The sequence below is a fragment of the Bubalus kerabau genome, chromosome X, assembly GCF_029407905.1.
Source record: "Bubalus kerabau isolate K-KA32 ecotype Philippines breed swamp buffalo chromosome X, PCC_UOA_SB_1v2, whole genome shotgun sequence".
Taxonomy (NCBI): domain Eukaryota; kingdom Metazoa; phylum Chordata; class Mammalia; order Artiodactyla; family Bovidae; genus Bubalus; species Bubalus kerabau.
Window position 1 is genome coordinate 128,343,521 of NC_073647.1, and position 17,966 is coordinate 128,361,486.

Sequence of the window (17,966 nt, forward strand, 5' to 3'; positions counted from 1 at the left end):
GTGGCAGCATAGATGGCTGCATTGCTCTGCCTCTCAACTCTCCTTTGAATCTTTTTTAGCTGTCTTTGTACTTGGTAATACTTTTTTCCCCATTGGAGAATTTTGTGATATTACCCTCTCAATGTTAATTGTACTTTTTAGTCATCTTAAAACATTATTTTTCAATCTCTGGTCCTAGCCTTTCTTTCCAGTAGACTTACCCACTCCAAAAAATGTGCGTTCCAGAAAACAGTTGAAGTCTGATGATTCTCTGCCTTTTTATTCTTGGCTATATAGAAATTTAAGATGACGTGATCATTTCCACTTCATTAAGCTACTTCTTTGTTGGTCAGAAACAAGTCTAGAGAAAAAAAATCTCATTCCTACTTTCTTTTGACAGTGAATTTTTCAACAAGTCAGTTAAAAAAAAGCATCTGACATCTCCCAGAACCTTGAAATCCTCCCCAAAATACTGTGTGTTGCCAGAATATCTATTGTTTTGTATTTTAAGAACAATCTGTCCATATTTCCTAGTCAGCTAGGCATTCCACAGTTAGCTCCTACGGTGATATTTTATTTTAGCTCTCTTTTCATCCTCACCCATGTGTTCTCTCCAGGAATTCGGCTCTTCTCTTGGAATCCCTTTTAAGATTTTTAGAACCTATTGGCTCCCATGCTTTCTCCTACTAGACTGTGGAGTCACAGGATGCTATTTCTGCTTCAGATTATGTTTCATTCTTTCTAGAAAAAAACCTTAGAGTAGTGAGATAGCTTGGGAAACTTTCTTCTCCATCTCCTCAGTATCATTGTCTTTTTAGTCATTACTTCTTGGCATTAGTTTTGTTTTTTTTTTTAAGTCTTTATTGAATTTTCTACAATATCGCCTCTGGTTCTGTGCCCTGGCATTATGGCCATGAGACATTCTAGATCCTAGATCCCCAGCCAGGGATCAAACCCACACCCCCTGTACTAGAAGGCAAAATCTTAACTACCAAACCTCCAGGGAAGTCCAAATCTTGGCATTAGTTTTCATTCTATCTGTCACCTCACTTTTTTTTAATTTCTTCCTTGTTCAAGATTTCTTCTTCCACCTGTAGGAACCTCTTGTTCTCCCCAAGAATCTTGAGAGATAGGAGACATGCCTCCATTCCTTTCATCATCTTCTGTAACAAAAAGACAACCTTAAAAAAGCTGAAAGTGATATAACCATGAAAAGTCATTTATGGTCACATCAGAATGGAATGCCATATGGCACATTTTCTTCATGCTTCTAGAACAATTGCCTTATTGTCCATACCTCCTAGATTTCCCATTGAGATGCTGTGTTTGCAGCTTTACTTCAAAACTTTCCTTCTGAACTACACAGGCCACTTTTTCTTCACTACCAGTCTCCTGGGTGTATCAGGCTCCAGGAGCCATTGCCTATGATCTCAATGTGACACTCCTTATCCTTCATCACTCACCTGCGATAACCCAGCTGTTTGTTGATATTTAGTATCAGTTCACACCAGCAAATTCAGTCCTTCAGTACATATAGGGCTATACCAGGCCTTTGGCCGAGTTTTTCCTCAAATATTTTATATATTTCAATCCCTTATCTCTAACTTCTCACCATATTTGTTTATCATTCTGCTTCTTATTTATCATATATATGTGTGTGTGTGTGTATATATATATATATATATATATATATATATATATATAGTAATACCTAACGCAATTACCTACTAGTGTCAGGAACTATGCTAATATTTTTCCTTTTATTTTCCTGGTATTGTGCTATGTGCATTTCTTGTATTAGTCATTGAATCTACACAGTTTCCCATTATGACATTAACCCTATCATTATCCTTACTTGCTGAAGATAAAACCTGAAATTTAGAGAAGTTTGGTAACTTAACCAAGGTCACAGAGTTCCTAAGACAGAGAGAGGTATTCTCTCCCAGGGGCGTTTTAGTCTGAAACTTCAGATCTTAACTATTACCATATGCTACCTTACACTACAGTGTTCACCACTATTCATATTAATTTAATATTTCTTAGTAACTTTGAAACCATGTTTCATTATCCAAATGTAAAAACGTTACTAGTTCTGATTTTTCAAAAATAACTAGCTTTGATTTTCTTCACAGCTAGCCTCTTTATTACCAGTCTGAAAGCAAAGGAAAAAAAAATATATAAGCTTCTCCCAATATAACAGAGCAAAGACAAGAATATTTCATTGGCTTTGATTTCTCTAGAGTCCACCGCCAAAGTAATTTACTTCCTATTCAGGGAAATCGTAAGTTTGAAATAAGATCTTATCCAATCTTTACTTTTTTTCCCCTCTTGATTAAAAAAAAAATAGGTAAAACTTATTCACCTGGCACAGTCTGAATACTTGCTATTTTTCTTTACCAGTTCCACAACCTGTATAATTGTCATTGAGAAGGACTTTCTAAATTAAATTAATTGTTCAGCCATGAGGATAATCAAAACCATTTGAAAGACTGTTAAAGGTTTATTAATGAAAAGTTGGGATCTATGAATTTTTCTATCATGCAGTACTGTCTAAAGTGTCCATATGGTTAGGAGAAAAACACATGATGCCATAAATAATACTTCGGTTGAAATTGTTGCCCTTACATCAGTTTTATTTTTATTGAAATTGTCTTCTTATCTTGTGTTTCTAATTTTTTTTTTTCTTTTTTTAAAAAAAAATTTAGCTCCTAGTCAGACTGTTGCTCTGGTGACACAACCTGTGGTTGCCAAGGAAACCGCTGTCTCCAAACTAGAAATGCCATCTTCCTTGCTGTTGGAGGTCCCTGCGCTGGCAGATTTCAACCGGGCTTGGACAGAACTTACCGACTGGCTGTCTCTGCTTGATCGAGTTCTGAAAGCACAGAGGGTGATGGTGGGTGATCTTGAAGACATCAATGAGATGATCATCAAGCAGAAGGTATGGGGGAAAACAGATCACAGTTGGCAGAGGTTTGTCTTGAAAGTGAAGACTTTCCACAAGTCACTTAATTCTCCAAGACTATTTCCCACCAGTTTTTATGCAGTTTTTTCCCATCAGCCAACACACTCCTCTATTTACTCTGTTCAGTCCAAATATGATCAAGTAAACAAATTAATGCAGTTGTCTAAAACAGCCATAAACTGCACAGGAATACTGGGAGTAAAAAAGCATAACCCTTAAAGTATAATTGGCTTAATGAAATTCACTAAACAACTAGTATTTTAAAAATCTATTTTACATCAAATAAATACCTCATTTGAGCTATTTACATTTAAACTGTTTGTTTTGGTACTCTGCAGCCAAAATATATTCCAGAATCAAATATAATAATCTGGGAATTGGTTATTCAGTCTTCTGAGTTGTCCATGCCAATTTTCCTCCTCTAGTGATAAGGATAATTGAAAATAAGCTAGAAACAAGAAAAGTAACAAAACATAATGCATTTTTAAATAACATAGATCTTAATATTCATATTTACTTTTAATGCTATGCTCAAACATGTTTTTAATGCAAAGATTGCATTTCTCAGCCTCATTGCAATCCACTCTGCAAAATTATGACATCAATGAGAGACATAAGAATACACTGAAATAAATATGATTTACCTAGCTAGAAAAAATATACTGTATGTCTTTTATATTTCTGAATGAATAAGAAAAATAGTTTTGAAAGGTTTATATGCTATAGCTTTTCACTTGTAAATGATTTTTCAAGTCTTTATTCTGAAGAAGTAATAAACTGTACTGAAGTTGTTTAGCTGTTACAGAGCTACTTTTTGAAAAAACAGTGAGTAGGGGCAGACAGATTTCTTTTTAAAATGAACTTCAGCAATTCAGTAAGAATGCAAATTATTTAATAGTAAGCAACCTGCAGTTAAAGTATCTTAATCTTAGACTCAGAAGACCTGAATCCAGTGGTCTTTTCTTTGTCATTTGCAAGTGGCATGATTGTGGTCAAACCATTCTCTGGATTTTGGTTTCCTCTTCTGAGAGCAAGGCTCAAAGAATTCACATTCACATACATCATATAGTGTTGGTTATGTGTGAATATAAAGATATGTAAATATATATATATGCTGTTCTGCTGCTGCTAAGTCGCTTCAGTCGTGTCCGACTCTGCGCGACCCCATAGACGGCAGCCCACCAGGCTCCCCCGTCCCTGGGATTCTCCAGGCAAGAACACTGGAGTGGGTTGCCATTTCCTTCTCCAATGCATGAGAGTGAAAAGTGAAAGTGAAGTCGCTCAGTCGTGTCTAACTCTTAGCGACCCCATGGACTGCAGCCTACCAGGCTCCTCCGTCCATGGGATTTTCCAAGCAAGAGTACTGGAGTGGGGTGCCATTGCCTTCTCTGAAATATATATATAGTTATCTATATATTTATATAAATGTATAGTTGGTTTTGGAAAGCCAGTACAGTTGCCAATCCAATGGGAGATTGCTTCTGAAATCCACCATGGATAACAAAATCTGCAGATGCTCAAGTCCTATAGTTGGCAGATAGGGAGGGTCAACTCTGCTAATTAAAAAAAAACAAACATGTAATTGGACCTGCACACTTCAAACCTGTGTTGTTCAAGGGTCAATTGTATTTAAATTTGTTCCCATGCGCGCACACACACACACACACACCTGTAATCTCTCTTCTCTTGCTAAATAGTAGGGATGCTTTTCCTGCTTCTTCCCCTTATATTGTGGGGGGGGGGGCAATAAAAAAAACAAAAGATGAGTTTGGGGAAGTATTTATTATGAGAATAAATATCAGAAATACTTATCAGAAAATAAGTATCTCCTCTATATGGAGTTTTAAATAAATTCTGACTTTACTGTTTGAGGTATAAGACATGAGGCAGTATCCCACAAGTGCTTTATAAACTGTAAAATGCTATCTGCCTATTTATTCATATATTCTATAGTAAGTTTATATTGAGCTACTACTTAGTGCCTGGAAAATACAGAGTTGGATAAGATAGGGGCGAAAAAGCACTGACAACACTCTAATAGAAATAAATTTTAGCCCATATTTAACTTTAATGATGTCCCAACCACTTTTCTAAGTACTTTGTGTATCTGTGTGTAGACTTAGTCACTCTGTCATGTCTGGCTCTTTGCAACCTCATGGACTGTAGCCCGCCAGGCTCCTCTGTCCATGGGGATTCTCCAGGCAAGAATACTGGAGTGGGTGGCCATGCCCTCCTCCAGGGGATCTTCCCAACCCAGGGATCAAACCCAGGTCTCCCGCATTGCAGGCAGATTCTTTACCATCTGAACCACCAGGGAAGCCCTTGTGTATACTACTTAATGTTTACCACAGTACTATGAGACTTATACTAAAGCACAGTGAGGTTAAGTAACTTACCCAAGGGACTTCCCTAGTGGTCCAGTGGTTAAGAATCTGCCTAGCAGCACAGGGGATGCAGGTTCAATTCCTGGTTGGGGAACTAAGGTCCCGCATGCTGTGGAGCAACTGAACCTGTGTGCTGCAACTAGACAATCCATGTGCAACAACCAAAGATCCCTGCATGACAGACCTAACACCTGATGCAGTCAAATAAATAAATAAATATTTTAAGAGGTAACTTGCCCATGGACACATAGTAAAAAGACAACAGTGAGATTTGAACTCAAGCAGTCTGGTCCAGAATCCCCACCCTTAATCACCACAGTTTTCTGCTTCCCTGGATATCCTTGGGTGATGCTCCAGGGACTAACTTCATGGCAGGGACATCTAACTAAGCCAGGGAGGAGGATGGATGTCAGGAAAAGCTTCTTGAAGAAGATAAAACCCAAGCCAAGCATTCAGGAACAAGTTGGAATTAACCAGGTAGATTAAATGACAGAGGCCAAGTGCTTTTCACTGAGGTTAGCAGTACAGTATGTTATAGAAAGTGTGATTCCATCTGGCTGGAACTAAGGGGATGAGGAGGGAATTGATGTTGCATAGAGAAGGGTAGAGCTAAAATATGGGGATTTTTCCTTACCAGACTACAGAGGGTTTTTTTTTTTTTAATTGACATGTAGTATTACAGTAGTTTCAGGTGTACAATGTAGTGATTGGATATTTTTATCCATTACAAATTTATACAGTTTAAGTCATTAATCTGCTAAAAAATAGGCTATCCTACACAACTATTACACTATCGACTAAGGAGTTGATTATGGCCCACAGGTGGTGGCAACCCTTAAGGAATTTTAAACAAAGAAGTATTGATAAAAGCATCAAATGTAGTTTAGCTGCATATTATTGATAGGTTTCTCTCCATGCAAGCAACAAATCAAGCAGAAAGTAAACTTGCTCTAATTAGCATGAAGGCAGTGGGAAAAGATGGGGCTTCCCTGGTGGCTCAGTGGTAAAGAACCCACCTGCCAATGTAGGAGACGTGGGTTCAGTCTCTGGGTCAGGAATATCCCCTGGAGAGGGAAATGGCAACCCACTCCAATATTCTTGCCTGGGAAATCCCATGGACAGGAGCCTGGCAGGTTACAGTCCATGGGGTTGCAAAAGAGTTGGACATGGCTTAGCAACTGAACAAAAACAATGGAAGAAGACCCAGAAAAAGAAAAGTGATCTAAGTGTGCCTGGGCATTTAGTTATCAGGCTCTACTTGAGTCTCCTTGTGACACTATTTTTCTCTTTATTCTGTGTAGCTGTTCAAAATTTAAAGTTTTAGGAGTCCAGCTGACCTTGCTTAGGTCAGACCCCCACCTCTTAGCTAAAAGAAAGCAGAGAACATTGATTTAAACCCCTCTCCTTCCAAAGCTCCTTACACTGGAGGAGAGATCATTTACCCGCCCCCCACCCTAGTCTAAGCAATATGTTTATTTCAGTTTTGCAGTATAGAGACCTGAAATAAAACTATTTATGCCCCAGTACTATAAATATAATTTTGACACGTTCACATTCAGTAATTGGTTCTCCAAAAAACATAGATTGCTTTCTGGATAATGTGAATGAAATGTGATAAATAAGGTTCATTTTTTACAGAGATTAGAGTTGGGGGATTGTAATTGTAGCTGCAGAGCATCAGAAATTAGAAAAGATGATGTAACAAAACATCTTATGACTCTGAGAGAACTTAATTTTGATTTTATTAACTTCAGACCAAACTTTAGAGATGCAGTGATTAAAATATGGTCCCCAGAAAGGGAATAACAAGATGGCATTTGAATAAGTTAGCTTTTCATAGTTCTAGACCTGAAATTGAAAAATCACACATTTGCTATTAAGTTTCTGTTCTCCTTTAGCGTAAATTGTTTAATTAAATTCTTATCTTAGAAAATTGGGGGCTGCTACCATTTAGAAATGAAGATAATATTTACTAAGTGAATTATATTAAGCAAAAACTGAAAGTTAACATTACAACTATAATTTTGTAAAAGATTGTTATATGTAGCCATTTAAAATATTAAGCAACTCGACTGCTTAATTTTAGAGTAAAAAATATGCTATTGTAGAGGAATAGAGATGTGTGTAGAATATGCAAATTAAGCCTTTAAAAGTAAAACACCCATGAAGCTCTAAGCTTATTTTCTAAAATTGGGAATTTATAGCAAAGGATGATTTGTAATAGATAGTTTAGTGTCGGAGAAATCTGATAAAAAATGTTTTTCCTATTTCATCACCTGTTTAAGTAAAATTGCTCTGAAGTAAAATTGTTTTGACAATTATTCACAGTTTTCTTTTACTGACATAATATATCCAGTGAAGGAGAAAATATGTCTAGAGTTTTTCTCTGAAAGTGATGATTAAGTATGACCCTTAAGGAAGGGAAGTTGGGGGAGAGACAGAGGAAGGGGAGGAGAAAAGGAAAGAAAGAGAGGAGGGAAAAAAAGAAGGGGAGAAGGGAAGAGAAGTGGGAAGGAAGGAAAAAAGATAAGAAAGGAGAAATAGAAGGAGGGATGGAAGGTAAGGAGGAGAGAGAGATTGGGGAACTAGAGTTGTGAATGGAAAATCTGGGCAGAGGTCCAGGCAGTGGATAGATAATTGGATTGTTATCAACAGATAGGATTTACATGGCCATGAGATATCATTATTTTGTCTACTAGTGTCTGATTACCTGTGCTAAATAAATTATAGTCTTTTTTCAAGTCATTTTGGCCAGGTGTTCAGGGTAATTCACCACTAAATCTGGACCACAGGCACTTGTATTGAATAAAGAATTGAATAGGCAAAGAGTTTTGTCCTCTAATAAGACCTCTCCAGGTTGGGGTTGAGACAAATTGACCAATCTGGACAAGATGATAATAGCATTGTTCAAGATTCATTTTTAACTGCACATTATACTGCTACCTGGGAGATTTCATTATCCAAAGATTGAATAAGCAGTTTTCGTGGGTACAGTGTATATTTAAATGGGAAATAATTACTTGGATGTGCTTAATTTTTTTTTATTGTTAAGGTCAGAGTCTTTAATAAAAATTCTATGATTATTTTTTTTTCAACTCTGGCCGTATCTACACAAAGAGCAATTGAATGGCTCCAGAAGCATCCTGATTATAATTTTTGTCAAATACATCCAACCATAATCTGATGACAAAAGAACATGTCTAGCATCAATTTAGAAGGATTAAGTGGAACATTGTGGGAGTTGGGGGACAATGGCATCAATTGTTTAAACTAAAAACAGAATAGTTCTTGGTATTATTCTATTGTCATGAGCATAGAAGAAAAGAGGGTATTACAAATAGTTTCCCTTATTCCACAAATGAGAAAGGTTTACAGATAATATAGTAACTTGGTATACAGTCACTTCGTGAATGTAGATGCCCTAATGGAAGTACAGACCTCTTGGGAATAGATGTTTCTTCTTTTTCCGTGGGCCTACCACTTCTTAAACATCTCCTCATTTGTCCACTACAATAAAAGAACAAACAGTTTATTTCCATGGGTATCCAATAGATTTCAAAAGTTAGATGACAGTCATCTTAGTGTGAGGAGATTAATTATTCTGTTTTTATCTTTTCTCAAACAACCATCCAGTGGTTGTTTTATCTTTTCTCAAACAACCATCCAGTGCTCATCTCATCTGTTCTTTTCTGCACAACCTTGTTTAAGAAACACCACACCAGAGTTTACTGCCTTTCTATATGTAGAAGATGTGTTGCATTCTACAGAGAGTAATATGGCACTGACTATGTTTGGCTGAAGATATTTGCCAATTTGTACTACAGTTATCTTCTGAAAAATGTACATGTCTCCTGTAGAACGCTGTGGATCACTATTCTGCAAGCAGTTTTCTTTCCTTATCTCATGAGAACCAAATTCACTGTTATCTTCACTGAAGATCATTAAGACATGTCATCAGTAATATGACTTATACTCTCAGATCATGGCAAAATTAACTCCCATAAAATACAAAAGTCATAGAGTTGCAAACACAAAAAAATCCATTTTTTGAAATACTATAATAACCTTTTTTATGGAAAATGATATATACTTGTTTTTGATTAAAGATAAACATAAGCTTTACCAAACCACATATTTCAGTGTATGTGAATGGAAATGCAAATCTTACTACATTTCAATTCAGTTCACTGTAAAATTTTCTGTCAAAACCTTGGCAAGTAGAACTGAACCATGATATTTACATAAATTCGGTTAAAAGCCAGTATATTGTGTTTTCAATGAAATACCATTGGGATTCTGATACGGAAGTTTATGTTTGTCATTGTTTTTAAATAGTGAATTGTATTTACAAATAGTTTCCCTTATTCAACAAATGAAATTTTCTTGCTTGGGTTTAAATAGGGATTCCTTTATATGAAATGGCTTTTTTTTCCCCCCCCCCACAAAAATACCTAAAATCTGGGATCTTCTCTCTTCTCTAAGAAAGCAATAAAAGTAATTCAGTGTCTCTGAATCTTTTTTGAAAGCTGCATAATGTTATTATACACTAACTATTATTACATGCTTTGGGGGCTTTTATAATTTGGGGTCCTTGAAGTCTATTATTGAAGTTACACTGTGGTATAGAAGTTACAGTGTGTTATAAAGTAGATTCTTATTACTCACTGTTAAGGTAATGTTAGTGTCAGGTACATGCTACTCTGTTCATTAATTCAACAAATTGTCTTTGAAAACCCGTGTTACAAAGTATATTATAAAATGTTGGAAAGTGATAGTGGAATAAGTTTGAATTTAAATTTGATTTCCTGTGTATGTTAGCAAATAATTGAAGGAGAGATAAAGCATGGATCACACATCACTGTAAGTGTTTTTGTTCATTTAGCCACAGTTTTCTATAAATGATTACTTAGGTTACAGTATATATATATATATATATATATGTGTGTGTGTGTGTGTGTGTATACATATATATATTTATACACACACACATATTGCTAAAATACCTATAAAGTGGTAGATACTTTTAATAGTCTGCAATGAAAACAAATACTACTACTATTTTCTTTCCTCTCTCAGTTCCTACTTTGGAGACCTCTGACTTGCAATGTCACAAGGATTACATTTATATTAGAAATATAATGACTACCTTTTAATGGCTGTCAGTATAAGACTGGTTTTGTTTATCTGTTGTTTATTGAACACATGCTGGTGAAAGATGTCAGTGTTATCTACTCTCGAGGATTAAAAATAAGAATAATTTAGGCTCTAATTTTAGAGTGTATCTTCTGTGAGGGAAGAATAAAAACAGAGAGTGATAATTGCCACAAAAGAAAAAAATGATATGGTGTTTTCAGTTTTATATATATTTGAATGAATGAATCATTTATTTTCTCCCTCTTAATATGTGCCTCCCTCTCTCATACAGAAGACAATTAAACTAGACTTCTCTTTCCAGATGTCTTATTAATCTTTAATAATCTAGGGGTGAACATTTATTTTTGTATGATATGTTCCAATGTTTTAAAATTGCACAAACTAAGGTTCAGTTCAGTCCAGTTGCTCAGTCATTTCTGACTCTTTGCGATCCCACAGACTGCAGCGTGCCAGGCCTCCCTGTCCATCACCAACTCCCAGAGCTTATTCAAACTCATGTCCATTGAGTCGGTGATGCCATCCAACCATCTCATCCTCTGTTGTCCCCTTCTCCTCCTACCTTCAATCTTTCCCAGCATCAGGGTCTTTTCAAATGAGTCAGTTCTTCGCATCAGGTGGCCAAAGTATTGCAGTTTCAGCTTCAGCATTGGTCCTTCCAATGAATATTCAGGACTGATTTCCTTTAGGATGGACTGGTTGGATCTCCTTGCAGTCCAAGGGACTCTCAAGAGTCTTCTCCAGCACCACAATTCAAAAGCATAAATTCGTCAGCACTCAACTTTCTTTATAGTCCAACTCTCACATCCATACATGACTACTGGAAAAACCATAAACTAAGGTAAATGATTGGTAAATTTCCAAGGTCATTATAGCTTCACTTTTTTGAGAGAGAGGCAGTAACATGTGGCCATGTTCTGTTATCTTTTATCCATTTACTAAAAATGACACTTGAGTTTCTAGAGTGATTGGAGTTAATTCTTTACTAGATTTATAATAATGACTTTGAATATAATTTTAATAATTCATAAAACCTTCCAGATTTCCTTATCTTTATATTTTAGATTCTGTGTAAGCAAGTAGCATCATACTCAAGAACTACTTATTTCTTGTGATTTATTCAAGGAAAAAATGGCTTCCATATTATTTATCTCAAGAATAGAAATAGTTGGATTTACCTGACGTATTCTCTCTTCAATTATGACAGGAGAATAAACTTTTTAATGATAGACTTCATCTCCCCCCACCAAACTGATTTAATCTCTGTTCAGCTCTAGGATTATTTTGAAACCTTTCAACTAGAAATAAGAAAATGAAAGCCAGGGGGAAGGGTTGGGGCAAAAAGAGCATAGATAAATCTCTACTTAAGAAGGTGGAGAGAAGAGAATAATTTACACTTAACTCCTTCATGTTTTTTTCCCTGTAAACCTGAGGGAAAACAATTTGTAGCAACTCTGTGGAGACTAAGCTTTTCTGTCATGTCGTATTATATGAAAATCATAAAAAGCTGCCACTTTTAGAGCCATAAATGCCCTTTGAGAAATTTGACATAAAAATCAAACTGCCACTTTACCACACTTACCCATGTTCGATTTTTTTTTCTTTTAGTTATATAATAGGTGCTAGGTACTAGAAGGAAACAGTTATTGGGGGCAGATAATAGCAGATGGAAAGAATGCAAGCAGGCAAGAAGCTATATATAAGGAGATTTGACAGTAAAATTGGCCTCTAAATCAAAAGGAGGATGTATTTTATTTTTAGCATTAGAAAACTTTTTAGATGAGAACTGTGCAGCCATTTCAAGGTGTGAATTCTAATCAAATCCAATTATGAAGTAACCACATCAATAAGTTAGGGTTCCTGCATACTCCTTCAAGCTTATTATAATGATTAGAAATGTAGCGTTGACTGGTTTGTTAGAGCATTAAAGCCTTTGAGGTCTTGCCCTGCCTTCTCAGTGAAATTTGTTTTGATAGCTCCAATCTGTATTGGTCTTTTAAATCAGTGATTGACTACAATATTATTTTGCCCTTTAAGTATATGTTTTTTGTAAAGCTCCTTCCGTTGTCTTGAACCTCACTTATAAACATTTATTGTCCTTTGACTTTTTATATTCTTTTATTCTAGCCCTTGAAATGAATTTAAATTCCCTTAAAACAGGCATACTATTCTATTTGCTGTAGCAGCTAAGGACATACATGGTGTTTTATAAATATTGTTGATTTACTTTATCTTCATGGATGACTAGTTTTATTTAGCATTTGGAATATAACAATCTGTTATAGAACCATTTGCATATTTATGTTTATTTTCTTTTTTAAATGCAGTGTGATTTACGTCTGTTTTTGGTCAGTGATGGATGAAAGACTCCTGGGAATTAAATTTGCCACATCAAGTAAAAACAATTATAGTTTTAGACTCTAAGAATTTGAGGAACTAAAGGACCATATTTTTCCCAATTAATACTGTTCAGATTGTGTTTGGCTGCATGTGACAAAATCCTCTTAACAGTAGTTTATCCAGACAGTTTTTTTTTTTTCTTACCAAGCAAGACCTTCAGAATTATGTATTCCAGGGTAAGTCCAACAGCCACAAATTCCTGTGTCCCAACTCTTCCTTGAGCCATCCCAGCCATCCTAAATGTTTGACTTTCATTCCTCCCTGTGATCTCAAGGTGGCTCCACTGCCACTAATCACTGTCTTTGACTTAATGTGGAAAAGGAGGAAATGGGGAGAGTAAATGCATGTGCCCAGGTATGTCAGCTCTTACTTAAAAGGAAAGCAAAAGCTTTTCTGGCAGCCTCACATAGAAGAGGTCTACTTACACTACAGAAATGTGTCACATGACTGCTCCTAGCTTTAAGTGATTCTGGGAGGATAGAGTATTTTAAATAAGTAGTTGAGTTTCTTTGTTTACAATTCAGAAGAAAACTGGTGACCTAATCCTAAAACCCTGCCATTCTAAACAAAATTTGGGTTTTTTAGTTAAAAAAAAGAATGGATATTTGGTCAGCCAGTGGTTATGTCTGATGAAAGTGAAGTGAAAGTGAAAGTAGCTCAGTCCCCTCTGACTTTTTGCAATCCCATGGACTATAGCCTAATAGGCTCCCCTGTCTATGGGTTCTCCAGGCAAGAATACTGGAGTCGATTGCCATTCCCGTCTCCAGGGGATCTTCCTGACCCAGGGATCGAACCCAGGTCTCCTGCATTGCAGGCAGATTCTTTACCATCTGAGCCACCAGGGAAGGCCTATGTCTGATAGTATGCTCTTAACTAAAGCATATTTCTCTACTTTAGACTTAAGTAGCTTTTTAAAAAATTAATTCGTTGTGGGATCTTTGATCTTCGTTGTAGCATGCAGGATCTTTAGCTAAGGTTCCTGACCAGAGATTGAACCTGGGCCCCCTGCATTGGGAGCATAGACTCTTAGCCACTGGAACACCAAGGAAGTCCGTAGACTTAAATAGCTTTTTAATTAGCTAAATAAAATGATGCAATTTTTCTCTTGTCTTCTTAGTTCTTTTTTGGAGATGGTTTGGAGGTGTGAATGAAAGAATAACCCTTGGATGAATGTTTAGTAGTAGAGATCACTTATTTTACTTTACAATCATGCTGTACAAAGGTCACTGAAAACAATGTAAATTAAGTGAAGAATGGAAATGCATTGTGTTTGTATGTCCTATTCTCAAGGAATAACTTCCTAACTAACCAAATGTGTTGTCTATAATTCTCTAAATCTGCAGTGTTCAATACACTAGTCATATGTGGCTATTTAAATTTCAGTTAATTAAATTTTGAAATAAGTTCTTTAGTTGCACTGGCCACATTTCAAATGCTCAGTAGCCACATGTGACTCAGTCAGTCAGTTCAGTCGTTCAGTCGTGTCTGACTCTGTATGACCCCCTAGACGGCAGCCCATCAGGCTCCCCCATCCCTGGGATTCTCCAGGCAAGAATACTGGAGTGGGTTGCCATTTCCTGCTCCAATGCGTGAAAGTGAAAAGTGAAATTGAAGTCGCTCAGTCGTGTCTGACTCCCAGCGACCGCATGGATTGTAGGCTAGCAGGCTCCTCCGTCCATAGGATTTCCCAGGCAAGAGTACTGGAGTGGGGTGCCATTGCCTTCTCCAACTATTGGACAGTGCTGTTCAAAAAAAACTCTAACACACATGCTCTTTGTTTAACTTTATTTCAGACATCAAGGAAACAAAATTAAATTATTTCATTCATTTGTTTTACTACCTCCAAATGTTTTTAAAATTGGAGAAGGAGAAAGCAGACACTTTCCTAACAGCTTTAATAGCCTGACAAATTCTGAAGCAGTCCATTAGCATCAATATACATAGTATTAGGTCATCAGTTTTCATGTTCTGAATAATTAAGACCCACATACACTCATGGAGTTCAAGGGAAAATGTAAGCAATTAAAAGATTACCTGTTCTAGCATGATGATCTAACAAGAAAACAAATATTAGGGCCTATTTAATATAAAATTTATTTTAAAAATATCAAGGCTTTCCTCCTTGTCTGCATTGCCCTTTTCATAACATAACTTCTTTACTTGGTCTTGACCTTTCATTGCAAGCCCATGTTTACTTGGCTATCCAGGCTCGCTTAATTGCAGCACTATCCTAAGACACAAGTACATAGACTTTTTTGCCTTCTTTCTCAGCCCATGCTTCAGCAAGAACAACCACTCTTGCCTTTCCTAATCAATTGTGATGCTGTTAAAAAAAAATAAAAATAAAGATGATGAGTGTTAAAATTTTGACCAGCAAATATACTGTAGTTCCTAAGTGAGAGAATATCTCAACATTCTCCCAGCTGTTCTCTGAACACTATATCCATCATATGTTAATAGATATTCACCATGACAAAGTCAAATAAGCTGAGAAATGTACATGCACTTTACCTATCATAAAGATCCACAGTGTGTACATCACTATAGCAAAGTCACTGATGAGTCCTGAACAATTGTTAATGTCATTTAGGTCAGCATTTCTCAGTCATTTCTCCATGCAAATCATTTGTGTAGAATATCTTGAGGACCACAGTTTAGAAAATGTTCATTTTTCTTAGTGAAATATGCATGTCATTGTGAGTCACTTGATTTCTATATATGCAGTTGTTTTTACCAAATTAATATTTCAAAAGTCTTTCTTCTTGGCACCAAATCTATAATGTGTAAAGTGATTAATAGGATAGAAATTTTGCCTCTCACTATTGTATAACTCCCTGGTGCAGGAAATGACAGCCCATCCCAATATTCTTGCCTGGGAAATCCTCTGGTAGCTCAGTGGTAAAGAATCCACCAGCCAAGCAGGAGATGTGGGTTTGGTCCCTGGGTCGGGAAGATCTCCTGGAGAAGGAAATGGCAACCTACCCCAGTATTCTTGCCTGGAGAATCCCATGGACAGAGCAGCCTAGTGGGCTACAGCCCATGGGGTCACAAAAGAGTTGGAATGATTTAGTAACTAAGAAACAACAATAACAATAATTATATACCTACCAGGGAGCTAGGCACTCTCCCGAATAAATATCTGAGGGAAATAAATTAGCATATTATTCAGTAAAATTAGTGTTGTGTATAAAATATATTTATATATTACATATACTTACCTTTAAAATATTATTTATTAAAACTTGCAGGAGATTTTAAAGAGAAGCACACAATATAGGTAGTATTTAAAGGCATTAAAATGCCTATATACATTTAAATCTAAAAGACAAAAATCACATGCTTTCCACATTTTGTTTGAAATGGAAAGCTTTGTCTCTTTCTTTGAGTGTTCAGTTACAGAAATCTGCAGTAAGAATGCATAAAAAGAGCCAAATTCTATTTATATTTATTCTCATTCATAGGACGTTAATACTTCATGTTTTCTAAAATACATAATATATTAATAAAGTAGTACATTAATAAAGTATAACATTTTGAATAAATATAGTTTAGTATGGGGGGGTCACAGTTTTTTAAATGGTAGGTGTACACGACGTTTAGTCACTATTGTTCCTCAATGTGTCAGATATCAGTTGTTGCTGGGCCTATTATTAGGTACCCTTGGTACTTCCAATTATATTATTAATTGTCCCCTCAAGAGGACTTATCATATGATATGAAAGATTAAGCAGACTTAGTTAATATAAAAGCCTCTCTCATTTATTTTCTTTAACTCTTCTTTACTAAATAGAAAACTACTTTTTCAACAGAAAGCAGAGAAGTGGCAGCCACAGATGTTTTCCAAGACTTTGTTTCTTTAAATGTTTTTTTTAAAACAATCAGAAGGCATGTTCTACCTAATTTCCCTTCTTTCTCTGACCCTTAAAGCTTAGGTTTCAAAGTAAAAGTTAATTTATTTGAAATTGCTTAGAAATATCCTCTATTTGACCAACTTCCAAATGGCATCAGATCTACTTTTAACCTTTTATATTAAACCTCTTATCCAATTTTTAAGACATACAACATGTGTCATATCTTTTCTTCAAAAAAAAATAAAGCAGTTGTAATTTTAAGTATTTTGAAAGGTGGGTGAGGGATTTTTTTTTTGATCATTTAGTTATTTTTTGCTTCTCAGTACATACCTACTTACTTCAAACACCTCTAATTATGTGGCAATTTACTGTACATGATGATGAAACTCACTGGTATTTTTCAACCTCCTATTGTTTTTTGGTTTTTTTTAAGGTATAATTCCATGCTACAGCCCTATTTTAGTTCTTTTTTTTTTTTTGCTCACTGTTATTTTTATTTTGTCATCAGGATCAGGTGGGCTGTGATTCTTTAAAGGAATAGAATATATAACTGATTTACAAATGCACTAAAGCTGAGATGCAATTTTTCTTTCCCATTATCAGAAAGTCTGTAGTCAATTATAGTTTTCCTATTAGGAAAGCATTTATTTGCCCCTAAATAGAAAGACTATCGAGTCATGCTATCACATTCTTAAATTTTACCTTTATGAATGAATTTATTTGGCTTTGAGCATTGACCTGAAAGTTTCCTAAATAAAACTCATCTGAATTCTCAATACCAGATATATAAGCAGTGTAATTCATCTTTGTTTTTTCTAAGTCAAATAAAATTCAGCTCAGAGCCTTTCTTCTAGGGTAGCCAGGGATCCAGTGTCTTGGTCATTTTTCAGGGTTCCTCCTCCTCTTCAGGATTGTTTGAGAGTCTTTGAGAGGCTTGTGGGTATGCAAAAATCTCCTAGATGACATTACAGTTCTACCTTGTTTTCTGTGTCTAGTAGTCTCATTCTAGATCATTTTCTAAAATCCAAGGTTTTCTGAAACAAAGAGCTCAACATATTTTGGAGGCAAAGATATCCAGATTTCAGGGGTACAGCCATGCCTGCCATCTAAAAATGAAAAAGGAAGTACACCTGTTTTTTACATTTAAAGACAAAATACAATTTCTTTCTCAATCAAGTTATCTTACCACCCTGTTCTTCAAAGTCTTAGAAGATTGCTTGCTAAGAGATTCTGAAAGAA

The 17,966-nt window shown here is 35.8% G+C and overlaps 1 protein-coding gene across 6 annotated transcripts in view; it reads left to right on the top strand.

Annotated features, from left to right (window-relative positions):
- The window catches only part of DMD (dystrophin), a 2,389,494-nt gene that overhangs the window by 1,689,184 nt on the left and 682,344 nt on the right, over positions 1–17,966 (top strand). For all 6 annotated transcript variants that reach the window (XM_055564496.1, XM_055564495.1, XM_055564498.1 and 3 more), the window contains one exon: positions 2,685–2,917. In XM_055564496.1, the coding sequence (XP_055420471.1) occupies positions 2,685–2,917 (233 nt within the window). The remainder of the gene's footprint in view (positions 1–2,684; positions 2,918–17,966) is intronic.